Source organism: Hemitrygon akajei, unplaced genomic scaffold, assembly GCF_048418815.1.
Source record: "Hemitrygon akajei unplaced genomic scaffold, sHemAka1.3 Scf000072, whole genome shotgun sequence".
Lineage (NCBI taxonomy): Eukaryota > Metazoa > Chordata > Chondrichthyes > Myliobatiformes > Dasyatidae > Hemitrygon > Hemitrygon akajei.
This window is the reverse complement of record NW_027331958.1, coordinates 3,457,867-3,485,816: the sequence shown is the minus strand read 5'-3', so window position 1 is coordinate 3,485,816 and position 27,950 is coordinate 3,457,867. Positions and strand designations below refer to the sequence as shown.

General features: G+C 47.1%; 1 protein-coding gene and 1 long non-coding RNA gene across 2 annotated transcripts; both read right to left on the bottom strand.

The window, feature by feature from the left end:
- Positions 1-1,411: 1,411 nt before the first annotated feature.
- LOC140722195 (uncharacterized) lies at positions 1,412-11,628 on the bottom strand. Its single transcript, XR_012097555.1, has 3 exons — positions 11,576-11,628; positions 10,927-11,042; positions 1,412-1,676 (listed from the first exon to the last, which is right to left on the bottom strand). It is a non-coding gene; the product is annotated as an uncharacterized lncRNA (long non-coding RNA).
- Positions 11,629-14,244: 2,616 nt separating this feature from the next.
- Positions 14,245-27,259, bottom strand: LOC140722196 (uncharacterized). Its single transcript, XM_073036989.1, has 7 exons — positions 27,253-27,259; positions 26,667-26,762; positions 23,418-23,513; positions 19,389-19,484; positions 17,975-18,064; positions 16,756-16,851; positions 14,245-14,387 (listed from the first exon to the last, which is right to left on the bottom strand). The coding sequence occupies exons 1-7, from the start codon at positions 27,257-27,259 to the stop codon at positions 14,245-14,247; spliced, it is 624 nt and encodes a 207-aa protein (XP_072893090.1).
- Positions 27,260-27,950: the final 691 nt, after the last annotated feature.

The window sequence follows — 27,950 nt, the reverse complement described above, 5'->3', positions numbered from 1 at the left end:
AGACATTATCAAAATCATACATAGTGATAAGCTAGTATGTAATATATAATAAAAAAGAAGACAACTAATTCTCTTATCAGTTCATGAAGAAAGAAAAGAAAACTTTAAATTATTGATTGAAAAAGGAAAAAAAACCACTACACTAAACATAAAAGAGAAAAAAAAGGGACTGGGCAGTCCATTCTGAGGATACGACCAAAAAAAAGGAAGAAAGACTTTCTGATCAAATCTAAAACTTCAAAAAATAAATTGGAAGAGTATTAAATCAAATCAAATGAAAATATTGAATAGAAGGTCTCCAGATTTGCTCAAATTTAAAGGATGTATCAAATGTCCGACTTCTTATTTTCTCTAAACTTTAACAGGACATAATGGAGGAAAGCCAATAAAAGACAGCAGGTGGATTTAGAATCCTTCCAATTCATTAAAATGGCTCTCCTAGCCCATAAAGTTGAAAAAGCTATCATAGGTTGAGTGGAAACAGAAATATTTCCTGCTTCTGATGGGATAATCTCAAAGATTACCATAAGTACATTAGATTGCAGGTCCAGATCCAAGACTTTTGATAACGTTTTTAAAACATCTTTCCAAAAACTGTCTAGCTTTATGCAAGACCAACACATATGAGTTAAAGTGGCCACCTGAATATTACATCTGTCACAAATAGGAATGATGTTGGAAAAAATACGTGCTAGTTTATCCTTTGACATATGGGCCCGATTCACTACCTTGAACTGTACCAAAGAATGGTGGGCACAAATAGATGAGTTATTAACCAAATAAAAAAATTTACTCCAATGATTATCTGAAAATGACTCGAGATTTCAATTCCTCAGCACGTTTAATTTTATCATTAGATATAATTCGTAAATTCAATAGCCGTTTATAAATTACAGCTATCAGCCCTTATTGAAGTAGTTTAAGCTGAAGGCGAACATCTGCATATTAGGTGGATAAGCAGAGGGATAATTTGGCAGCAGGCCACGTAAAAAAATTCCTAATTTGTAAATATCTAAAAAAGTGTACTTTAGATAAATCATATTTATCCACTAACTGAGAAAACGACATTAAACAATCACCTAAAAACAAATCTGAAAAAGTTATTCCCTTGGTTTTCCAAATTAAAAATGCCTTATCCAAAGTTGACGGTTTAAAAAATAATTAAATGTCTTTATTGTATTAATTTTAATAACTGATCAATGTAGAAGTAAAACAGAGGTACATCCTCCAGTAACACAATATCATTGGATGCATAAGAAATGCAGAAATAATTGGAGCCACATTACAGGAACACAAATGTGTCTTTCATTACTTGGATTAAAGCCATTATTACATTAAATTGAGAAATAATTCAAATCAGTAACTAACAGAAGAGTAACTTGTTTGCTAATAAGCTACAGAGATGACAGAAGAACAACCAGATACATGCTCATGCAGATATTTCACTGACATTTAGATTTCCCACCATCTTCCCACACACCCCACAACAACCACCACCTCGTGCCCCACTCCACACCCCACGAACACCTCACACACATCACCACCGTCCATCAGCCTGTGATACGTTGGAAGATCACAATCTGACACCTTCCTTCTCACTTCCCTCCCCCATTGTCGTGTTCACTCTTGGACAGGACGTGCTTGCAGGGGAGCTGTTCGATCAGCATCTCACGCACCTGTGGACAGGGGTGTCAATGGTGAAGAAACACAGTTAGACCGCACCGTGTGGGGGGTCAGGACAGCAGAGAGATCCTCCCCTCATCACCTACAGAATCCATCACTTACCACCAGGAGATTCCCTTCTCCCCCACACCAAGAACTACACCAGGAAAACTCCATTCCTTCCAAATCAGACAATTCCCATTCGTGTAAAATAACCATCCGCCCCTCACCCCCACCCACAGGAATCATTTTCCCCCACACCAGGGGAACCCTCTTCCTCACAAACATGCAAATCGGTTTGTCTGGACAGTGTGGGAAATCGCCCCCACCCGCTCCCCAACACGTCGAGTGGAATCCTGTTCACTCCCTCCCCAGCAGCCAGACCAGGTGAGGGGAGCAACTTAAGAAAAAGCTGTTTCTGGTTAACACAGTTGCCACAACAAAGGGCATAAAAGATCAATGTTCAAAGTAAATTTATTCTCAAAGTAGGGATATGTCACCATATACAACCCTGAGATTCATTTTCTTGATGCAATTCAGAGTAAAACAGCAAAATACAAAAGAATTAATGAAAAACTACACACAGACTGACAATGAATTGTAAATGACAATCAGTGCAAATAAAAAATGTAAATAAATAATACTGAGACACGAGTTGTGAAGAGTCCTTGAAAGTGAGTCCATACGTTGTGGAATCAGTTCAGTGTTGAGCTGAGTGAAGTTATCCACATTGGTTCAGGACTCTGATGGTTGGAGGGTAATAACTATTCCTGAACCTGGTGGTGTGTGACCTACACTCTGGTACCTCCTTTCCGAGGGCAGCAGTGAGGAGAGGTGAGGGTCAAGCGGAGCAGCCAGAGTGTAGTGGCACGATGAGGCTGATGGAGTGAGAGCAGATCTCTTGATCAGCATCAGTGAGGAGGGACAGGTGAGGTTTTACTTTTTCCACTGTACCCGACGTGGTTGAGGCAAAGTGGTCGTCAGGGCAGTGGAGTGCTCCTCCTGCAAGGGGTAAGGGTCAGGGAACCACACGGTCTTCCTGATGACTACAATGACAAGAGGTGCACCCGGCTGCAGCTCCTGACAGACCAGGTCAAAGAAATGGAGGTACTCTGCATCATCCGGAAGCTGAGAACACCAGATGTGATACTCACTGACCTGGTCACACACAAGGTGCAGGTTCCGTGACCACTGGGAAAAGTAAAGGGAGTCAGCAGTTCCCCTGTGGCCATTCCCCTCACTAACAGCTACACCTCTATGAATACTGTCGAGAGATGTTCTTGCAGGGACCAGCAGCAGCACTGTGAAAGGCTCTGAGTCTCAGAGGGAAAGATTGCAGTCAGACAGGACGGGAGTGATGGGAGACTCAGTAGTGAAGAGGGGAGCAGGCAGGAGATTCTGTGACCAGAGGAGAGATGACGGAATGGTGTGTCGTCTCCTAGGTGTCAGGGTCAGGGATGTCTCTGAGAGCTGAGGAATATTCTTGAAGGGTCAGGCAATCATTAGCATTCATTTTAAGTGGACTAGATTATTAAATCAAGGATGTAATGCTGAGGCTTTATAAGGGGATGGTCAGACAGCACTTGGAGTATTGGGAGCAGTTTGGGCCCCTTATCTCAGAAAGGAAGTACTGGGATTGGAAAAGATCCAGAGGAAGTTTACAAGAATTATCTCAGGAATGGAAGGGTTAATGTACAAGGAACATCTGATGTTTCTGGGCTGGTACCCTCTGGAGTTTAAAAGAATGAGGGAGGATCTCATTGAAACCGATCGAATATTGAAAGACCCAGATAGAGTAGATGTAGAGAGGATATTTCCTGTAGTGGGGAAGGCTACGACCAGAGAGCATAGTCTAAGAATACAAGGACGTCCCTTTCGAACAGACAGAAGGAGCAATGTCTTTAGCCAGAGGGTGGTGAACCTGTGTAATTCATTGACACAGACGGCTGTGGAGGCTGGATCACTGGGTACATTTAAAGTAGAGATTGATCGGCTCTTGATTAGTAAGGTCATCAAAGGTCTACGGGGAGATGGCAGGAGAATGGGGTTGAGAGGGAGAATAAACTAGCCATGATGGAATGGCTGAGCAGACTCGATGGGCCGAATAGCTATTTCTGCTCCTATGTCTTACAGTGTTATGGCAAACAACCAGAGGTCACTGTACAAGCTGTTACCGACGACATACAGTTTGTAGAAGAAGGAATGAGATCCTGTGGAATGAGCAGAGGGTGTTGGGGAAGGAGGAGGATCTCGAGGGTAATGATCTCTGGTTTACTCTGCCAGTGAGGACTGAAACAGAAAGGTAGGTCAGATGACTTTGTGGCTCTGCGGCTTGTACACTCAGTAGGGATTCAGGTTCCTGGATCTCTTCTGGGACAGACACAAACTGTACAAGAGAACGGGTTGAACTTGGACCCGAGAGAAACCAATATCTTTGCAGGGAAACTAACACAGGAGGTCTAAACTAGACTGGTGGGGTGGGTCTCTGAATAGCCGGTGGTCATGGGGTAAATGCCCAGAAATGGAAAAGTCTGTGACAAGTGTTGAATACAGCCTGGTCCATCACAGGAAAAGCTCTCCCCATCTTCGAGCACATCTACAGGAAGCACTGCCACAAGACAGCAGCATCCACCATCAAGGAGCCTCACAATCCAGGCCAGGCCGCTTCTCACTGCTGCCGCCGGTAAGGAGTTACAGGAGCGTTTTGTCCCATACCACCAGTTTCAGGAACAGTTATTACTCTACAACCATTAGGCTCCGGAACCATAAGACATTGGAGCAGAGTTGGGAATTTTAGTCCCTTGAGTCTGCTTTGCCATTCCATCGTGGCTAATTTATCATCCCTCTCAACCCCATTCTCCTGCCTTCTTTCCATTACCTTTGACGTTCTGCATCGTCAAGAACCTATCAACCTCCTCCGTAAATATACTCAATGACTTAGCCTCCACAGATTCACCACCCTCTGGCTAAAGACATTTTTCCTGTTTTCTTTTCTGAATGGACTATGTGAGGCTGTGCTCTCTTGTCCTACACTCCCCACGATAGGAAACATCCTCTCCACATCCACTCTATCTAGGCTTTTCAATATTCTACGGGTTTTGATGAGATTCTCTGCTCATTCTTTTGAACTCCAGTGAGTACAGGTCCAGAGACATCAAACACACCTCAAAGTGTTATCCCTTTCATTCCTGATATCAATCTTGTGAACCTCTCTAGGTCCTCTCCAATGGCAGCACACCTTTTCTTGGATAAGGGGCCCAGAACTGTTTCCAATACTCTGTGTAGTCTGACCAATGTCTTATAAAACCTCAGCGTTACATCCTTGCTTTTGCATTCTTGTCCTCTTGAAATGAATTCTAACATTGCATTTGCCTTCCTTACCACCGACTCAACTTGCAAGTTAACCTCTGGGGAATCCTGCAGGAGGTTTCCCAAGTCACTGAGTTTTCAATTTCCTCCCCATTTAATAAATAGTCCATGCTTTCATTCCTTCTGCCAATGTGCATGACCGTGCACTTCCCTACATTATATTCCACCTGCAACTTCTTTGCCCATTCACCTAATCTGTCCAACTCCTTCTGCAGCAACCACTCCCCCACCCCCACCTCACTTCCTCCACACTACCCCCCTCCACCAATCTTTGTATCTTCCACAAAACTATCAATTCCTTCATCCAAATCGTTGACATGTAACAAGAAAAGAAGCGATCCCAACATTGACCCCTGCAGCACTCCACTGGTCACTGGCAACCAACCAGAACAGGCCCACCCTAATTCCCACTCTTTACCTTCTGCCTATTAGCTAATCTTTTATCCATGCTCGTACCCTTCCTGTAATACCATGGCTAAATAAACAAAATGACTGAGAGAAGGGCAGGAACTGACAGCCCAGTGCTCCAGGATACAGATGCTACAGGCATGACAGAGATACAGGTAGGCAAGGAGGGAGACTTGTCTTTGTGATAGTGGAGTTAGTAACAAAAGTGCTTCGAGATGACATTGTTGGGCAATCATCAAGTGTGGTCACGTGGGTAGAAGTTGGAACTAGAAGGGAAAGGTCACTCTAGTGGGGCTGTATTACAGACTGCCCCCCCCCCCAATAGTCAGCTGGAACTTCAGGATCAGGTGTGCATAGGAATTGCTCAGAATAACAGGGTTGTATTAGTTGCTGATTTTAATTTCCCCAGCACTGACTGAGTCGCCCAAAATGTTAGTCTGGATGATGTAGAGTTTGTGAAAGGTGTCCAGGGAAGTTTTCTGAGTAAAGAAAAGAGAGTCTGTGTCCTGAGGCTGCAGTACTGGACCCCGTCTGGGGTATCATAGAGCAGTACAACACAGTACAGGCCCTTCGGCCCACAATGTTGTGCTGACCTTTTAACCTACTCCAAGATCAATCTTACCCTTCCCTCTCACATAGCCCTCCATTGATTCTGCCTCTACCACCACCCCCGGCAGAGTATCCAATGCCCCAGCCCCTGGCAGAGTATCTAATGTACCCACCATTCTCTGTGCAAAAAAACTTAGCTCTGACACCCCCCTATACTTTCCTCCAATCACCATTTCTGCCCTGAGTAAAGGTCTCTGATTCAATCAATGTCTCTTATCATCTTGTCACCTGTAGGAAGTCACCTCTCATCCTCCTTCGCTCTAAAGAGAAAAGCCCCAGCTCGCTCAAACTACACTAAGATGACACGTTCTCTAGTCCAGACAGAATCCTGGTGCATCTTCTCTACATCCTCTCAACAGCGTCTACATCCTTCCTGCAATGAGTTGACCAGAACTAAACAAGGCAGGGCAAATCACTATCTTGACAGTCACAGAGTAGTTTGGCTCCAGTGAGCATAATTCTATTCGTTTTAAGATAGTGTTGAAAGTGTGAGACTGTTTGAAGCGAAAGGAATGAACGGCAAGAGTAAGATATCAAGAGTCTAGTTCCGACATGTTCCTATCAGGATGAAGGATAAACTTGGCACGTTTAGGGAAATCCGGGCTGATGGTAGATATTGGGCATGGGAGATCAGGGAAGACTGAATCCCTGAAGACTATACATACATTTACAATACTCTAAATAGGGAAATCAGTAGGAAAAGTGTGTATAAAATGGATGTAGCAGTTAGAACTAAAGGAGTAAAAGAGTGGCCAGTGAGAAAGTAGGTCCCCGTATAGATTAGCAGAGCCACTTATATCTTGACCCACAGGAAGTGGGTTGGATTATGAAAGAATATATAAAGAAAATCATGGCTGCCCTTAAGGAAAATCTTGCCTGATAAATCCATTGGAATTCCTTGAAGAAACAACAAGCTGGACAGATAAAGGAGAGTTGCTTGATCCTGTGCACTTGGATTTTCAAGGTGCCACGTGAAGCTATGAGCCCATGGTATTATGGGGAAGATTCTGGCATGGTTAAAGCATTGGCTGACTGTCAGGAGACAAAGAGTGGGAATAAAGGGAGTCTTTTCTGCTCGGCTGCCGTTGACCAGTGGTGTTCCACAGGGGTCTGTGTTGGGACTATACTTTCTATGTTATATGTCAATGACTTGGATGATGGAATTCATCGCTTTGAGGCCACGTTTGCAGCAATACAAAGAGAGGTGGAGGGGCAGGTAGTTTTGAGGAAGTAGAGAGGCTAGAGAAGGACTTAGATTAGGAAAATGGGCAAAGAAGTGGCAGATAGAATTGTGTTGGAAATTGTATGGTCATGCACTTTGGTAGAAGAAATAAAAGAATAGACTATTTTCTGAATGGAGAGAAAATTCAAACATCTGAAGTGCAAAGGGACATGAGAGTCCTCATGCAGAATTCCTGAAAGGTTGTTAATTTGTGGATTGAGTCGTTAGCGAGGAAGGCAAATGTGATGTTAGTATTCATTTCAAGAGGACTAAGTTTCACTTAGAGAACTGTGAGCAGCTTTCAACCCCTTATAAAACATAGAACAGAACAGGAGAACAGGCCATTTGGCCCACAATGTTGTGCCGGATCAGCTAAGCAAATCGAACACTAATCACTCCTACCCACTCCATCCTCCTCACATCCACGTGCCTATCCAAAAGTCTCTCAGCAGCCTCTAGTGTATTTGCCTCTGCCACCATACCAGACAGCACATTCCAGGCATCCACTGCACTCTGAGTAAAAACCTTATGCCTCACATTCCCCTTGAACCTACCCACTCTCTCCTTCAATGCATGCCCTCTGGTATTAGACATTTCAACCCAAGTTTATCCAGCCTCTCCTGTTAGCACATCCCTCTAAACCAGACAGCATCCTGGTAAACGTCTTCAGCACCCTCTCCAGATCCTCAACATCCTTCCTACAGTGGGGCAACTGGAACTGTGTGGCCGAAGCAAAGTTTTATCAAGTTGCAACATAACCTCCTGACTTTTCAACCCAAGCACTCCATAAGCCTTCTTAACCACCTTATCTAAGAAACGATGTGCTGACGTTGGAGAGGGTTCAAAGAAGGTTCACGAAAATGATTCTGGGGTTGAAAGGCTTTTCGTATGAGGAGCGTTTGATGGACCTGGGTTTTTACTCACTGGAATTCAGAAGAATAAGGGATGACTCACTGAAAGCTATTGAACGCTGAAAGGCCTCGATTTACTGGACGTAGAGAGGATAAGACTAAGACCAGAGGACACAGCCTTGGAATAAAGGTGCATCCTTTTAGAACGGAGATGAGAAGGAATTTCTTTAGCCAGAGAGTGGTGAATCTGTGGAATCTGTTGCCACAGGATATATTTAAGACAGAGGTTGATAGATTCTTGATTAGTCAGGGCATGAAGGAATACTGAGAGAAGGCAGGAGATTGGGGCTGAGAGGGAAAATGGATCAGCCATAATAAAATGGTGGAACAAACTTGATGGGCCAAATGGCCTAATTCTGCTCCTATATGTTATGGTCTTATTTACAGTATACGAGTCATTGTTGAGGCAGCACTTAGAGTACCATGTACAGTTTTGGTCACTCTGTTATAGGAAACGTGATTAAACTGAGAAGAGTGCAGAAAAGATTTACAAGGATTATGCCAGGACGAGCGTCTTGGATATGGAGAATGGTTAGACAGGTTGACTCTTCCTTGGAGTTTAGGAAATTTGGTGGGGGAGGACAATTTCAGTCCTTAAAATGATGCAAGGTAAACATAAGGATCTTTTCCCCAGGGTAGAGGAGTCCAAAACTAGAGACATAGATTTAGGGTGAGAGGGGAAGATTGAAAAGGGATTAGAGGGTCACAGACAGTGGTGAGTATATGGAAGAAGCTGCCAGAGTAAGTCACTGAGGCAGGTACAATAGGACCACTCTAACACTCGGATAGATACATGGAAAGGTGCGGCTTGGAGGAATATGGGCTGAACTCAGAAAATTGGGTCTAACTGGTGCACAGCATGGTTGACATGTAAGGGCTTGTATCAGTCCTGTATTACTGTACGAGACAACCAGAGAATCTGCTCTCCCAAACTAAATGACTCCCCACAGTATCCCCTCCACCTAAACACCAGGGGAAGAAAGGGGAGGGCAAGTGGAACCCACACTGGGAGAAATCGGCTTCCCCACAAATCTCTCGGATTTCCCGAGTTCTGAGAAATGATACCCACCCCATCCTCTCATTCTCCTCGGACCAGGGGATCCCTCAGATCAGGAAAGTACCGTCACCATCCACCAAAGCCAGGTGAATTCCCTTACCTACCACACATAAACCCACCTCCTCATGGCCGTGTGGAACCGATTCCCTCGTGCAGTGTATTCCCGTTTCACAAACTGCAACAACTCCTGCTTCTCCCTCCCCTAGCTCGTTCTGACGGAGAGTATCCAGGCTGAAAATTTATCTCTGTTTCTCCTTCCACGGCGCTGTCTGACCTGTTGGGTATTTTCACCCTTTCTGCCTCATTACTGGAAACTCAAATCTTCCCCCCCCCTCACCCTTACACAAACTAGTGAAATCCTGTTCCCTGATACACAAAGTGGGATGCAAACTTTCTTGTAAAACTGGGTAAGTCTTTTACTTCTCATCAGTGGAAAACCTTCAGCTCACATGATGCCATCACTCAGCAGGAAATCAGAAAGTGATGACCCCCTACCCCCTCCACCCCAAATGGTTGATGTCATACTGGCACTGGTGCCAAGCAGATATCGTCAGTTCATTGTAAATGTGCCGGGGCCCCCACCACCCAAAACATGCTCTCTTCTCACTGCTGCCATCAGGAAGGTGGTACAGAAGCCTCAGAACTCACACCACCAGGTTCAGGAACAGTTATTACCCCTCAAACATCAGACGCGTGAACCAAAGGGGATAACTTCACTTGCTCCATCATTGAAACGCTCCCACAAACAATGGACTCACCTTCAAGGACTCACTCTTCACCTCATGTTTCTGATATTTATTTATTATTGTTATTATTTCTTCTTTTTATATTTGCAGTTTGTTGAGTTCTGCACTATGGTTGAACACCCTAGTTGGGCAGACTTTCACTGATTCTGTTATTATCCCGTAGATTTATTGAGTATGCCCAGAAGAAAACAAATCTCAGAGGGTGACAAAGACGTACAGTACTTTGATCATAAACTTACTTTGAACTTTGAAACTCAGTGACGTCTGGGAACAGAGCAAGGATAAATGGGGAAGGGCAAACTTTGTAAATGTGGAGCGGTGACAGGGAGTTGGGGAGATTAATCCCAGGAATGAAAGGGTTAACTTACGAGGCGTGTTTGAGGTCTCTGGGCTGGAGTTCAGAAGATGGGGGGTGGGGGGGTGGGGAAATCTCACTGATACTACCGGATATTGAAAGGCCTGGATGGGGCGGATGTGTAAAGGGTTTTGATGTGAGTGAGGGACTCCCGGATCCAAGGACACACCTCTCAGGAAAGGGACGTCTCTCTGAAACTGAGATGAGGAGGGAATTCTTGAGCCGAAGGGTGGTGAGTTTGTGGAATTTTTTGCCACAGTTGGTGGTGGAGCCAAGTCACTTGGTGTATTTATGACAGAGATCGATAGCTTCTTCATCAATAAGAGGGTTAGGGTTATGGAGAGAAAGCGTGAGAAAGGGGTTGAGGGGAGACGTGACGGGGTCAAAGGCCTAATTCTGCTCTTATCTCTTACGTTGGGTGGTGATGGAAAACAGAGAGTTGCCGGTGACTCAGGTGTCACCGTTTCTGGGTTGAGTCATTCACCGTTTATCGGGAAGGGACAGTCACTGCTCATTGAACAGGAATGACCAAAGCCACATGAACCACAATCTCCAGCCTGGGAATAAATGTGGACTACATCTCTCACCTGACGGAGGTAGGCCTCTTGCTCCTCGGGGTTTCCCAGGTTGTTCTTCCCAAGGATGAACACTTGGGCACTGTTGATCATCTCCTCACACTCGTCCTTTGACGGGAGCCCCTTCACTGGAAGATTGAGAGAAGTCCTCAGTCAGACCTTTGCCGGAGCAGGTCCAGAGGGAGCAAACCCCCAGTGTGAGGGTGGTGGTGGGGGTGAGGTCGGTGAAACAGGCTCATCGACTCCAGAGAATGCAAGACCATGACATCTGCACAAACCTCGGGTGAGGGAGAGGGGGTAGGGGATGAAGTGGAGTGGGAAGGGGCTGGGGTAAGCTGACTTTGGCAGAGGGTGAACAGGGAGGTAGACTGTCCGGGTCTAATGCTGAGCATCAGTGACCCTCGGAGATGAGACACACAGACTGTCAGAGAGGGAAGGCGGAGTGGAGTGAGGTAGGTGCGGAATGAGGAGCTGTACACACCTGTACAGAGGTGGGTCTGAGAGATTTACACAAACTACGAGAAGGGTTTAATGAGGCCTCTCCCAACACTGTGACTGTATTTGCTCCTGAATATCGCGGGTGGTGTCACAGGGTGTGACTGGGATCCAAACTGGACTGAAGACACCCCCACACACCCCTCTATCAAACAAGACCTGATACCTGAGCATGTCTCTTCCTTTGGGCCAGAGGACGGCTTCTGGCTGGTCCCTTTGGAATTCGACGGATCTGGAAAATAAATGAAGAAATTAACAGTGATTGGCAGAGTGTAATCGTCAAATTCGGATGTCAGACTGGGACAGGAGGTGGGGGAGAAGGGTTAACTTAATGACCCTGACACACTCAGTCTCCCTCCACTGACTCTCCCTCCTGAACATCAGTCATTGTCCTCAGCCCGAGTTAGAATGAAGTTCAGGGATTGAACAGGGAGAGGAACATTCCCTTCGACAATCTCCTCCACTGACACCAGATCGTGTGGTGGACAAACCCAGCCCAGGTTCTCCAGTCATTGCTTCCTGGGTTCCCACGAGTTCAAACCTCTAACCCCACACAGTCTGTCCGTGTCATTCACTCCTCCCTCTTTAGTCAACCCTCTTCTTTCATAACACATCCCATCCCTCACTCTTTACCATCCATCCCTCCTGTCTGAGACACAGAAATCCCTCCACTCAAATCTACCCCACCCCACAGACACAACTCTCGCCATTCACTCCATCTTTCTCCTGCTAGACACTCCATCCCTCCCTCTCCCAGACACCACCACACCGTCTCCTCAGTTCGTCTGCTTCTCACCCAGTACATCCCACTTTCCTCTATTACTCTGTCCAACAACTGGGGTCCACCATCCCTCCACCTTCCCTCTCCATCCTGTCACAGTTCCTGCCTCTCCTCTCTCATTCCTCACCAGTCTCTTCCTCCTCCCTCTGATCTGTCAGTCTTCCTCTCTGACCTCTCCAGAACATCTCTTTGACCGTTACTTCATCACTCTCTGCTCAATCATCCCTCTCACTATCTCCACAAGCCACAGTTCCTCACAACCCCCCCCCCCCCCCACCCACAGTCCATCAAACCCAACCCTGAGGAAGGGTCCCGGCCCGAAACGTCGACTGTTTACTCTTCCCCATAGATGCTGCCTGACCTGTTGTTCCTCCAGCATTTTGAGTGTGTTGCCCCAATCCTGAACCTATTCATCACCCCACGATACAACATTTTCACAAAGACCCATCAAACCACCACCATTCTCCGATGCCCAAGTCCCCCAACACCCTCTGATGCCCAAACACTTCAAATACCACCCAATAACCTGACGTATCAGAGCCCTGCCCAATCTCTACACAACGTCCCATATTCAGCAGGTGTCCAGTGTATTCCCACCCTCTATCTGGGCTACGGTTCTCCAGACATCCATTCCAATCCCCTCACAATGACCAGTCTCCAATCCCTTGGCCACCTCATCCCAACTCCACCCATCTGACCAGTCCAGTGTCAACCAGTGATTCCCTGAACCCCACTGATCCCTGTCACATCCTCGCTGCCCTTCTTAAACAACAGGACAACATTCGCCACGTTCCAGGCACCAGTGGAGAATGAAGAAACAAATATTCCCACAGTGTTTCCTTCAATAATCCCCACCACTGATTCCTGATCTGCACTGTCCAGCTGTGGACCTGTGAATCTTCAGCATCACCATCTTCTTCCATCTCTTCCCCCTTTCTCATCCCTCATTCTCCCTTCCAGTCTGCATTTCTCCTCCACTCAGCCCTCTCTCCCACCCACTTTGCCATACATTTCTCCCACTTCCATCTCTCCAGTAACCATTCTTCCACCCCTCCTCTCCCTGTCTCATTCCCCTCTATTTCATTGTTTGCACCCCCTCCTGCCCTCCCCTTCCTTCCCAACTATCCCTCTTTCCCTTACAGTCACCATGGCTAATGATGAAGCAAATGCCTCCACAAGGGCTTCTGATTATTTCTTCCCCACCCTGCTACAAAGTCCAAGCCTGGCCCCTGGGGATTTATCCAAGTCAATATGCTCTGAGGCTGCAAATACACCGGCCTACTGGACCAGCCTCCAGACAAGGAAACGTGTACCATTTCCTGAGGCCGTGAACGCTACTCTAATCAGAAGCAGGGTTTGAACTGACCGCATCGTTTACATCCACTGTACCGCACACCTAACAAGTGAACCAGGCTGGGAAACAGCATCTTCCCCTGGGCTGTTAGACTTTTTAACACCCCACTGCCATCCAGCACACATGTACACCCTGTCTAAATGTACTGCCACCCCAAACCCACACACTCTCCAATTCACAGATACACTCTCATCCTGCACAGGTCACTTTTCATCTTTAACATATTGATATTGCTGTTTGTTCTAATATCACAGTGTCAGTAACAATATAGTGTTTTACATAAACATTCACCTCTTTACCTTCAGGCCATGAAACTCAGGGTCAGAGCTGGATCGAAACCGTGTACTGTGTATCGATATAGAGGACTGTGTAGAGGAATTCAGCACACATATATATCTCGGGTGCCCAAGACTTTTACTAAGTACTGTATTTGTCAATGCCAGGCAGAGAGTGAGTTTGTAAATCTGACGGGAGCACAGGATGGTGGGGCTGGAGCACCATGGTAGAGGTGTGGGACAGGTGGCACAGGAGGAGTGTTCAGGCGGGTGGAGGGTGTAGATCTGTGGGTGAAGACACACACAGCCACAAAACACCAGGCAAGGTCGAATTCCATACAATCGGTTTATTAATCCAAACAGCATGTCAATTTGGTGCTTCCCTCCCATGTCCCTTGTCTTTCTCCCTAATCATGATTCCCCTCTTACTGTATTTTACAGTGTGAGATTGAATCCATACAGACAGAAGAATTCACACCTGGGCTCGTGTCTCCTGCTGGGACAGAGGATGATTTCTGGGTGTGTTCTCCAGACACTGACCCATCGGTCTGTTTCCCTGTGGAACTACCTGTGTGTAGAATAGAGGAACAGAGAGAGTGAGAGAGTGGAGACACTGAAGCAATCATCATGAGTCAGAGGAACAGAGGAATAGGTGTGTGTAGAAACCAACATCACACAGGGTCTCTTCACTGTCTCTCCCAATTCCGTCACCCCTGATCATTCCCTTCAGTGGGAGTCGGGACGAAGTTCAGGGATCAACATGGGGATCAGGGTTTCCTTCAATGATCCCCACCACTGATTCCTGACATGCACTGTCCAGCTGTGGGTCTGTAAACTTCCAGTATCACTCCATCTGCTTCCTGTTAGACACTCCGTCCCTCTCTCCCCCCCCCCCCATTCACCACCACACTGTCTCTTCAGTCTCCATCTGCTACTCACCCAGTACATCCCACTTTCATCTAGTGGGGTCCACCATCCTTCCACCTTCCCTCTCCATCCTGTCACAGTTCCTGCCTCTCCTCTCTCATTCCTCGCCAGTGTCTTCCCTCTGATCTGTCAGTGTTTCTCTCTGACCTCCCAGAACATCTCTTTGACACTTACTCCATCACTCTCTTCTCAATCATCCCTCTCACTCTGTCTAAAAGTCACAGTGGCTCACTAACTCAACCACATCCATCAAATTCAACCCAGTCCTGACCCTATTCATCACCCCATGATACAACCTTTTCACAAAGACCCATCGAATCTCCAATATTCTCTGATGACCAAGTCCCCCAACGCCTTCTGCCCAAACACTTCAAAACCCAATACGAGGAGGAGAAAATGGCGGTGTGACGCAGTGAGCACGGCCTCTCTGGAGATGGATATCCATTATTTATTAAGTAGGGATCCGTGCACAATCCTGATTTGATGGAGGCAGACATGCGAGCGTGGAGGAACATCTGGAGAAACTTCTGAAATGCCCGCTTCTCCGGAGGAAAAGGCCTCCGAGACCTCGGCTTTGCTTGTTTCGGCGGACGGGACGAGGTAGAAGGTGCTCGGCAGGGGATGGCGCTCGGGAGGCTGTATCGGAGGGGCTGGTTGGAGGCTCGAAGTTTTCGGACAGACTCAGAGTCTGCTGTCATCAGTTGTCAGTGCCTGGAAGTTTATGGCAGGGAGAGTTTCTCCCTTTTGCTGCCGATATCGGGACTATTGGAGTCGATCGGGACTTGAGACTTTTTCTTAAACTATGCCCATGGTCTGCTTTTATCAAATTATGGTATTGCTTTGCACTGCTGTAACTATATGCTATAATTACATTAATTATGGCACCCTGCCCTACCCGTCTCCCATCCAACCTGACTTCCACTCCTATTAGCCCTCCTTCCTGTCTACTTCTCCATTCACACTCTCCGTTTCCACCCTTCCACTCACCATTCTCCCTCCCCTCCTCTCCCTGATACACTGCCCTCCATTTCCTTGTTTACACTCTTTTCTGCCCTCCCCTGCCTCCTCACCTTCCTCCTCCCCTTCTAGTCACCGTTTCCCAATGACCATAAAACCATACGGTACAGGAGCAGAATTAGGCCATTTGGCCAATAATTTTCCTCCTCCTGCCTCTCTCCCTTCTTGAAGAGTGGAGTGACAGTGGAGTGGAGGACAGCTTTTCCTTCTTCCAGAACCACGTCAGAATCAACTGATTTTTGAAAGATCATTACTAATACCTCCACAACCTCTTCAGCCACCTCGTCCAGAACCCTGGGCTATATATGATCTGGTTCCGGTGAATTATCTGCCCTCAAACCTTTTACTTTCCCAAGAACCTTCTCCCTCGTAATGGCGACTTCATATACTTCTACCCGTTGTCACTCTCCACATTCTGGCATACAGCTATTGTCTGCCACAGTGGAGACTGATGCAAAATATGTCTTCAGTTCATCCATTTGTTGAGCAAGTTTGTAAATCTGGATGGAGCAAAGGATGTGGGGAAAGGCAATGGTGGACTGCCATGGGAGGGGGTGGGACAGGTGGCAGAGAAGGATGGCTCGGGGTGGGGGGTGCATTCAAGCCCGCCCTGAGGCAGCATGCAATATAATTTGATTCCAAACAATTGGTTTACTGATTCCAGAATGTCTCTCGTGCTTCTTGCTCCCTCCTCTCTTCCTTCTCCTTGTCCCAACCATGATTCCCCTCTCCCTGCCCCCTTTCCACTCTCAGTCCACACAGACCATCAGGTTTATTATCACTACGTCAGGATTTTTTCTGCAGCAACTGTACAAGCAACACGTAGAATTACTACATTACTTTGTCTTGTACCTTCGTCCCACAGGAGTGATGATCCATTTCACTTCATACATGTACAACATTGAATGACAATAAATTTGAACTTGAAATGGCTCATGAAACCTTCCAGGTCAAAGAGTTATTCAATGACATGCTTTCATGAGACTTGGTACCTGAGGTATTCCCTCCAGCTGGGATAGAAGTTGTGTCCTGGGAAAAATCTCCAGTGGATGATCCTTCAGACTGTTTCCCTGTGGAAGTCCCAGGATCTGGAATAGAGCAATGGAGAAACAGATCATTAGTTAAGACATGAGTCTGAGGAAAATGGGACTGGGAGTGTGAAGAAACCAACGTTATCCATCTCCCTATTCTGAGTCTCCTTCACAAACCACCATGAATCCAGGTCTCTCACCTCAGAGAGTCAGGGTGAATTTCTGCAAACAAACATGGTGATGAGAGATCCCTTCAGTGAACCTCACCACCCATTCCTGAGCTTGCAGACTCCTCTGGGCTGATGGTCAAACTTGCATCTGCTTCTCACCTTCAACCTCTCCACTCCATCCTCCACCTCCTTCTGCTCTCTCATCCTCTCCAAGACCTACAGTGCCTCCTCCCCTCAAAGACAACCCAAACCTAACCACAATCCAGACCCTTATCATCACACCATGAAGGTAATCTTTACTCAGAGATACCAGATTAATTCAAACATTCACCATTCTCCATTGACAAGTCCAATAATGTTCTCTAATGCCCCAACTCTTCAAAAACTCCCCAACATCACTAACCTCCATGGACTCACCAGGTATCCAGTGAGTTCCCACCTGGCCACTGGGGCCTTGGCCCTCTCAGTGTTTCCCACCACCCCCAACACACAACGATCATTGTCCTATCCATTATCCATCCCATCCTAACACTACCCATTTGATCAGTCCAGACCCAGTCAGTGATCCGTGAAGCCCACGTTTCTATTTCCCGTGACACTGACCCTGACGCTGGCTGTCAACCCCACCGTCACCCTCAGCGAGGACCCTGTCCATCCCTCACCCAGATCCTGACCCTTCCTGAAGGTGACTCAGACATCCCCAGTGACCACTCACATCCCTCACTCAGCAAAGCCAAGGGACTCAGTCCTCATGCTCTGGTCACCAACCCACCTCACCCGGCCCCATGAACTAAACTCAGACCAAGGTCATTACTGCCCACATTATAATTGTACAACACTCTCCCTTGTAGTGATCCTGGATGGTGCTGAAATTTGTCACAGGGAGGAGAGAGGAACCTCTCACTCCATCATTCACCCCCCCATCCCCTGCATCCAGCAGGTAAACTGATCGCTGAGAAGCTGTATTTTACAGTGTGAGATTGAATCCATACAGACAGAAGAATTCACACCTGGGCTCGTGTCTCCTGCTGGGACAGAGGATGGATTCTGGGTGTGTTCTCCAGACACTGACCCATCGGTCTGTTTCCCTGTGGAACTACCTGTGTGTAGAATAGAGGGACAGAGAGAGTGAGAGAGTGGAGACACTGAAACAATCATCATGAGTCAGAGGAACAGAGGAATAGGTGTGTGCAGAAACGAACATCGCACAGGGTCTCTCCACTGTCTCTCCCAATTCCCTGTCACCCCTGATCATTCCCTTCAGTGGGAGTCAGGATGAAGTTCAGGGATCAACATGGGGATCAGTGTTTCCTTCAATGATCCCCACCACTGATTCCTGACCTGCACTGTCCAGCTGTGGGTCTGTACACTTCCAGTATCACTTCCTCTCCAGCCACCTCTCACCCGATCCAGTCAATTGCCCCTTCATAGACCCCAATTTCCCCTCCATGCAGTTCCACTCTTTAAGTGATTATGCAGAAAGTTTGAAGTTAATAACTCATCATGGGTGATTGATAAGTTCATGGCCTAAGGTAGAAGGAGATGAGTTATTAACTTCAAACGTTATACATAATCACTGAAAGAGTTGAGCTGCATGCACATATAACGGGAGCTGTATAACTCATCTCCTTCTACCTTAGGCCATGAACCTATCAATCACCCCTGCTGTGGAAACTTTCTGGAGGTCCAAGATCCGTATGCCCCACGACCGGGGACTAAGTGTGTAAATGCAGGAGAAGACTGTGTTGAAATATAAATGTGCTCGTTTTTCTAAAATTGACTCCTTCTACCTTAGGCCACAAACTTATCAATCACCCCTCGTATGCACAGCTGGAGGTCTGTGTGCCTGTCAGTGGAGTGGACAGTGAGTTTGTAAATCTGGTGGGAGCCAAGGATATTGTGAATGACGAGATGGAGAACTTTGTAGGGATGCGGGAGAGCTGGCAGTGAAGGAGTGCTGGGAGGAGGTGTGTGGGGGGGATGTTGTGGAGTGGGTGAAGACACACCTAGTCCTAAAACACCAGGCAAGGTAATTTGATTCCTAATAATTAGTTTATTGATTGTTACAGAATGTCTCTCTGGAGCTTTCTGCTCCCTCTCCATTTTTCCAGCCATGATTCCCCTCTCACTGCCCCCTTCCCATTCTCAGTCCACAATGGAGACCCACCTCAGAGTCAGGTTTATCACAGCTCACATAATATGTCATGAAATCTGGTGTTTTTTTCTGTGGCAGCAGTGCAGTGCAATACATAAAATTATGGCATTAAGATTACTATCTATTGCACCTTGGACCCAGAGGAATCACATTTTGTTTACTATGCTCATGTACATGGTTGATTGACAATAAACTTGAAATTGAATCGGCTGATGAGAGCTTCCAGGTTACAGATTTACAGAATGACACACTTGTATGAAATTTGATACCTGAGGTTGTGTCTCCTGCTGGGAGAGAAGATGTTTCCTGGGAAAAATCTCCAGTGGATGACCCTTCAAACTGTTTCCCTGTGGGAGTCCCAGAATCTGGAATAAAGGATCAGAAAACAGGAGAGTGGAAACACTGAAACAGATCATTAGGCAAGACATGAGTTTGAGGAAAAGGGGACTGGGAATGTGATGACACCAACATTCTCTCTCTCACTGTATTCAAACCCACATCCACCACTTGACTGACAGCTCCTTCCACTCACAGTACTCTCCGAGTGAAGAACTTGATCCTCAAGGTACCCCTGAACTACTTCACCTTTCACCCTTAACCCATAACCTCTAGTTCTGCACTAATACAATGTCAGCGGAAAAACCCTGCTTCTAATTAGACTACCAATATCCCTTATCATTTTGTATACCTCAATCCAATCTCCATTCTCCTTCTCTCCAGGGAATGGGGTCCCAACCTACTGAAGCTTCCCAGTAACACAGGTCCTCAAGTCCCAGCAATATCCTTGTAAATTTTCTCTGCACGCTTTCCAATCTTATTGATATCTTTCCTTGTAGGCAGGTGACCAGAACTTTACACAATATTCTAAATTCAGCTTCACAAATGTCTTATACAACTTCAGCATAACATCACAACTCCTGTACTCAATACTTTGATTTATGAAGGCCAAACTTCCAAAAGCTCTCTTCACGACCCTATCTGTGATGCCAATTTCAATTCATTATGAATCTCTATTCCCAGGCTGAACAGGGAGAGGAACATTCCCTTCAACAATCTCCTCCACTGACACCAGATCGGGTGGTGGACAAACCCAGCCCAGGTTCTCCAGTCATTGCGTCCTGGGTTCCCATGAGTTCAGTACAAATGTGAACCAGTCAGAGAACTGTGATGTGGGGAACACCACTGGGGAGATGGGAGGTAACAACACAGGCAGAAACCATCGACCAGAATCAAATGGGTTAAACCTCCAACCCCATACGATCCTCTCGTGTGATTCACACCTCCCTCTTTAGTCAACACTCTTGTGACATCTCACACCCCATCCATCCCTCCCGAGACACCGAAATCCCCCCTCAATTCTCCCCCACCCCACAGACACAACTCTCGCCATTCACTCTATCTTTCTCCTGCTAGACTCTCCGTCCCTCTCCCCCCCCACCCATTCACCACCACACTGTCTCTTCAGTCACTGTCTGCTACTCACCCAGTACATCCCACTTTCATCTATTTCGCTGTCCAACAAGTGGGGTCCACCACCTACCTTCACCTTCCCTCTCCATCCTGTTACAGTTCCTGCCTCTCCTCTCTCATTCCTCACCAGTCTCTTCCCTCTGATCTGTCAGTCTTCCTCTCTGACCTCTCAGAACATCCCTTTGACACGTACTCCATCACTCTCTGCTCAATCATCCCTCTCACTCAGTCTAAAAGCCACAGTAGCTCACTACCTCACCCACATCCATCAAACAACCCAGTCCTGACCCTATTCATCACCCCATGATACAACCTTTTCACAAAGACCCATCAAACCTCCAATATTCTCCAATGACCCATTGTCCTAATGCTTCAGCTGGCCCAATACTTCAAATACCACCCAATACCCTGATGCACCACAGCCCTGCCCAACCTCCACATAATGTCCAATATTCAGCAGGTGACCAGTGTATTCCCACCCTCTGTCTAGGCTACAATTCTCCAGGCATCTCCTCCAATCTCCACATGATGACCAACCTCCAATCCCTTTGCCACCCCATCCCATCTCCACCTATTTGATCAGACCGGTATCAGCCAGTGATACCCTGAACCCCACTGATTCCTGTCCCGTCCTTACTGCCCTTCTTAAACAAGGAACAACATTCGCCACATTTCAGGCAGATGAACAATCATCTCCACAGTGTTTCCTTCAATGATCCCAACACCGATTCCTGATCTTCACTGTCCAGCTGTTCAGCATCACTTCATCTCCACCCACCTCTTCCCCAACCCCTCCCCAACTCTATGGCACCCTCTCATACCCCAGTCCTCTTTTCCACTCCAATCAGCCCTCTGTCCTTCCCACTTCTCCATTCACTCTCCCCATTTCCATCCCTCCTCTCCCCATTCTCCTTCCCCTCCTCTCCCTGACACATCCCCCTCCATTTCCTTATTCCCACTCTTTCCTGCCCTCCCCTACCTCCTCACCTTCCTCTCAACTATCCCTCCTTCCCTTCCAATCACCTATGGCCAATGACCACAAGTCCATAAGACATAGGAGCAGAAATAAGTCAATTGACCCATCAAATTTGCTCTGCCATTTCATCACGGCTGATCCAATTTCTCTCTCTGTCCCAGTCTCCTGACATCTCCTAGTTTCCCTTCCTGCCTGACTGATCAAGAATCTATCAACTTCTGCCTTAAATATATCCAATGATTTGGTCTCCACTGCTGCCTGTGGCAATGAATTCCACTCATTCACCATTCACCGGCTACAGAAAGTCCTCTTCATCTCTGGACTAAAAGGACGCCCCTCTATTCTGAGGTTGTGTCGTGTGATCTCTGCTTTTATCCATTTTACCAAAGTGCATGACCACACCCTTCCCTACACTGTGTTCAATTGGCCACTTCCTTGCCCATTCTCCCGATCTGTCTAAGTCCTTCTGTAGCCTCCCTACTTCCTCAAAACTGCCTGCCCCTCCACATATCTTTGTATTGTCTGCAAACTTGGCCGTAAAGCCATCGGTCCCTTCATCCAAATCTCTGCTATATTACATAAGATGAAGTTGTCCCAACGCAGACCCCAGTGGAACAGCAATAGTCACTGACAACCAACAGGAAAGGCTCCCTTTATTCCCACTCTTTGCTTCCTGCCAATCACCCAGTACTCTGTCCACGTTCATCTTTCCTGTAATACCACGGCTCTTAACTTGTTAACCAGCCTCTGTGCGGCACCTTGTCAAAGGCCCTCTGAAAATCTTAATACACAACATCGACCGATTATCCTTTGTCTATCCTACTTGTTATTTCTTCAAACAATTCCAACGGATTTGTCAAGCATGATATTCCCTGAAGAAATTATGCTGGCTATGGCCTATTTTATCATGTGCCTCCAAGTACCTCATACCACCTCCTTAACCATCGAGTCCAAAATCTTCCCAACCACTGAGATCAGACTAACAGGCCTGTAAGTTACTTCCTTCTGCCTCGCTCCTTTCTTAAAGAGTCAAGTGACATTTTCAATTTTCCATTCTGCTGGAACCACGCCAGAATCAATTGATTTTTGAAAGATCATTACTAATACCTCCACAATCTCTTCAGACACTGCCCTTCGAACTCTGGGCTGCTTACGATCTGATTCTGGTGAATTATCTACCTTCAGACCTGTTACTCTCCCAAGAACCTTCTCCCTCATAATGGCGACTTCACATACTTCTGCCCCTTGACACTCTCGACATTCCGGCATACTGCTAGTGTCTCTCACAATGAAGACTGATGCAAAAATGTCTTCAGTTCGTCCATTTGGAGAGCAGGTTTGTAAATCTGACTGCAGCAAAGGATTGGGAATGGCGAGGGTGGACTGCCACGGGACGGGTGTGGGATACATAGCAGAGAAGGATGGCTCGGGGTGGGGAGGGTGCAGTCAAGCCAGCCCTGAGGCAGCGTGCAATATAATTTGATTCCAAACAATTGGTTTACTGATTATAGAATGTCTCTCGTGCTTCTTGCTCCCTCCCCTCTTCCTTCTCCTTGTCTCAACCATGATTCCCCTCTCCCTGCCCCCTTTCCACTCTCAGTCCTCACAGACCATCAGGTTTATTATCACTAACATACTGTATGTCAGGATTTGTTTTCTGTGGCAACAGTACAAGGCAACATGTAAAATTACTAAATTACTTTGTCTTGTAACTTGGCCCCACAAGAATGATGATTAATTTCACTATATAAATGTACACTGTTGAATGACAATAAACTTGAACTTGAATTGGCTTATGAGAGCTTCCAGGTTACAGAGTTATGGATTCATACACTTTCACGAGACTTGGTACCTGAAGTTATCCCTCCTGCTGGGACAGAAGACATTTTCTTGGAAAAATTTCCAGTGGATGATCTTTCAGACTGTTTCCCTGTGGAAGTCCCAGGACCTGGAATAAAGGAATGGAGAAACAAGAGAGTGGAAACACAGAAACAGATAATCAGGCAAGACATGAGTCTGAGGGAAAGGGGACGGTGAGTGTGAAGAAACCAACATTATCTGTCTCCCTTAACTGACTCTTCCTCCCACATCCTCCCATGACTCCAGGTCTCTCCCCTCAGAGAATCAGGGTCAATTTCTGCTGACCTTCTATTATGCCTATTCCCTTCGTCCCACACTGACTTCTATATTTATTGAGATACAGCACAGAATGGGGCCTGCCAGCCCTTTGGGCCGTGCCACCCAGCTATCCACAAGTTCAATCTGAGCCTAATCACACAACAATTTTCAATGACCAGTTATCCCACCGACTGATAAGTGTTTGGTCAGTGGGAGGAAACCGGAATACCCAGAGGAAATCCATGCGGCCATGGAGAGAACAGACAAACTCCTTACAAGGCAATGGCGGGAAATGAACCCGGGTCGCCTTCAACTGTAAACATTGTGTGAACCACCTCACTACCATGCCACAGCTCTCCATACCAGTCCCATCCTTATACTCATCCAAACGTCTCTTCATCGAAACAAAACAACCACCCTCCGGACACAGTACATGTAACTCACACACAAATTAATATCACCACTCGTAAATTAATAAATAGTAAGCTGCATTTACAACTCAGGTTAAAAAGTAGACAGCATCATGCCTCAGTGTGATGAGAACTAGCTGGAGGCAGGGAGTTCAGTGTCTCTCAGCCTGGGGGAAGAAGCTGTTTCCCGTCCCTGTGGCAGTCTCTATGATGCAAGACACCAACCATATACCAGAAACTGGAGTGCGTCAGGGGACAGAAGTGGGATCATTAATAATACAAAGGAGAAGGTGCTCGGGAAGCTGAAAGGTCTGAAGGTAGTTAAGTCATCTGGACCAGATGGACTACACCCCAGGGTTCTGAAAGAGGTAGCTGAAATGATTGTGGAGGCATTAGTTGTCATCTTTCAACAACCACTAGATTCTGGAATGGTTGTGGAGAACTGGAAAACTGCAAACATCACTCCACCCTTTTAGAAAGGGAGGGAAGCAAAGACAGGAGATTATAGGCCAGTTCGCTTGGCTTCAGCAGATGGGAAGATGGAGACCATTATCAAGGATGAAGTTTTGGGGTATTTGGAGGCACATGATAAAATAGGCCTCAGTCAGCATGGTTTCCTTAAGAGGACATCTTGCCTAACAAATCCATTGGAATTCTTTGAGAAAATAACAGGCAGAACAGACACAGAAGAATTGGTGGGTGTTGTGTATTTGGATCTCAGAAGGCCAATGAGAAGGTGTCGCACATGATGCTAATAAATAAGATAAGAGCCCATGATATTGCTGGAAAGATACTGGCTACTGTAGATAGAAGATTGACTGACTGACAGAGGCAAAGAGTGGGAATAGAGGCTTTTTCATGACTGCTGATGTTCTATGGGGAGAATGGGGTTAAAAAAAGATGTGCTAGCATTGGAGAGGGTCCAGAGAAGATTCCCAAGGATGATTCCAGAAATGAAAGGGTTATCATACAAGGAAAGTCTGATGGGTCTGTACTCATTGTAATTCGGAAGGATGGTGGGGGGGATCTCATTGAAACCTTTCGAATGCTGAAAGGCCTGGACAGAGTAGATGTGGAAAGGATGTTTCCCATGGTGGGAGAGTCTAGGACAAGAGGCACAGCCTCAGGATAGAGGGGCGTTCATTCAAAACAGAGATGCAGAGACATTTCTTTAGCCAAAGGGTGGTGAATTTGTGGAATTTGTTGCCACATTTAGCTGTGGAGGGCAGATCATTGGGTTTATTTAAGGCAGAGATTGACAGGTTCTTGATTGGACATGGCATCAAAGGTTATGGGGAGAATGCTGGGAAATGTGGTTGAGGAGGAGATAGGAAAAAGGATCAGCATGATTGAATGGTGGAGCAGACTCAATGGGCCAGATGGCCTAATTCTGCTCCTATGTTTAATGGTCTTATTACCCAAACATGAGTTGTAGAGTTCATGAAAATGAGTGTGAGGTTGTGCAATCAGTTCAGAGATGAGGTGAGTAAACTTATCCACACTGGTTTCGGAGCCTGATGGTTGGTGTTCCTGAACCTGGGGGTGTGGGACCTCAGGCTCCTGGACCCGTTTGCAACTTCAAGCCCCATTCCTTCGTGATAAACCGTCTGACTCACGACCAGTCAGTCACTTAACTTTCCTCCTTCACAAAGCCCAGCTCTCAACCCTTGTTCCTGACTGTCAGACCACCCACAAGCTGCCCACACAAACAGCCACAGTGGCTTGTTGTTGAAAGTTACAGCATCTTCCTTTCAATGCTCACACACAACACCAGCACCTCAGTGTACAATTCTCTCCCCACCTCCGACAGAGGGACCTCAATGCACGACTGGGAATTGTCCAGACAGGGGACGAGCCACTGACACCGGTGATCCCCACCCCACGGGAAACCACATCCAACAGGGGAGACAATTCACGACTGGGAATTGTCCAGACAGGGGACGAGCCACTGACACCAGTGATCCCCACCCCACGGGAAACCACATCCAACAGGGGAGACAATTCACGACTGGGAATTGTCCAGACAGGGGACGAGCCACTGACATCGGTGATCCCCACCCCACGGGAAACCACATCCAACAGGGGAGACAATTCACGACTGGGAATTGTCCAGACAGGGGACGAGCCACTGACACCGGTGATCCCCACCCCACGGGAAACCACATCCAACAGGGGAGACGATGCACACGAGCTACAAGGACATCCAGTGAGAGAGGTTGTCCATTCCCTACAGAAACAAGGTCTTGGTTCCTGAGGATGTATCTCCTGCTGGGACTGGGGACAGTTCCCGGCTGAGTTCACCAGTAGATGATCGTTTGGCTTGTTTCTCGGTGGAATTCCAGTGAACTGAAATAAAGGACCACAGACGTGGGAGGAAGACGGAGAGGAGATACCAGACCTGATGATCAGACTGGGACAGAGGGGAGAAACCAAAACCATTCGGTTTCCCTTCACCGATTCGCTCTCTCAAACCTCTGTCACTCCACGTGACTCCCCTCAGTGGGAGTGAGGAGGAATTTCCAGGACTGAAACCGAGGAGAATCACTCCCTTTGTTGAACCCAACCATGGATACCTGAGCTTGCAGACCCTGCTGGGGTGGTGGACAAACCCGGACCAGGTCCCCCAGTCGCAGACCCCTGGGGTTCCTGAGTTGTGTCCGACTGGGAATCTGCAGAGAGGAACAGAGTGGGTGGGGACAGGCAAGCAGTGGATCAGGGTGGAGGGAGTAAATGAGATGGGGAGCGGTCATCATGAACAGAAACATCTATAATCTACCAGTGTGAAACTGGTCAGACCCCTGGATCTGCACACAACATAATTCTCTCGGGCAATCCGCACCCTCCCTCTTCACTCAATCCTCTCCTCTCAGTGCCCATTCCTCACTCCTCTGACCCCCCTACCATCCTTCACTCCTCCACCTCACACCCATCTCTCACCCGATGATCATTATGAAACAACCACTTAAATCACAAATAAATCTGCAGATGCTGGAAATCCTGATGTGGGCCTTGGCCTGAAACGTCGACTTTTTACTCTTTTCCATAGATGCTGCCTGGCCTGTGGAGTTCCTCCAGTATTCTGTGTGTAAAACGACTTAAATCCCCTCACCCTCCAAACCGCATCTCTCAGTCCTTGTTCTCCGACATCATCATCATTACGTGTCATGTCGTATCACGTGGGCGATCAAGGTCTGTCCATCACCATGATTATTCAGGACAAATTTTTCAACAGAAACAGTTTGCCATTGCCTTCATCAGGGCAGTGTCTTTACAGGATGGGTGATTCCAGCCATTATCAATACTCTTCAGAGATCATCAGCCTGGCATCAGTGGTTGCAGAACCCGTATATGTGATGTGTACCAGCTGCTCACACGACCATCCACTACCTGCTCCATGGCTTCACGTGACTCTGATCGTCAGCCTGGTGTCAGTGGTTACAGAACCCGTATATGTGATATGTACCAGCTGCTCACACGACCATCCACTACCTGCTCCATGGCTTCACGTGACTCTGATCGTCAGCCTGGTGTCAGTGGTTACAGAACCCGTATATGTGATGTGTACCAGCTGCTCACACGACCATCCACTACCTGCTCCATGGCTTCACGTGACTCTGATCGTCAGCCTGGTGTCAGTGGTTACAGAACCCGTATATGTGACGTGTACCAGCTGCTCACACGACCATCCACTACCTGCTCCATGGCTTCACGTGACTCTGATCGTCAGCCTGGTGTCAGTGGTTGCAGAACCCGTATATGTGATGTGTACCAGCTGCTCACACGACCATCCACTACCTGCTCCATGGCTTCACGTGACTCTGATCGTCAGCCTGGTGTCAGTGGTTACAGAACCCGTA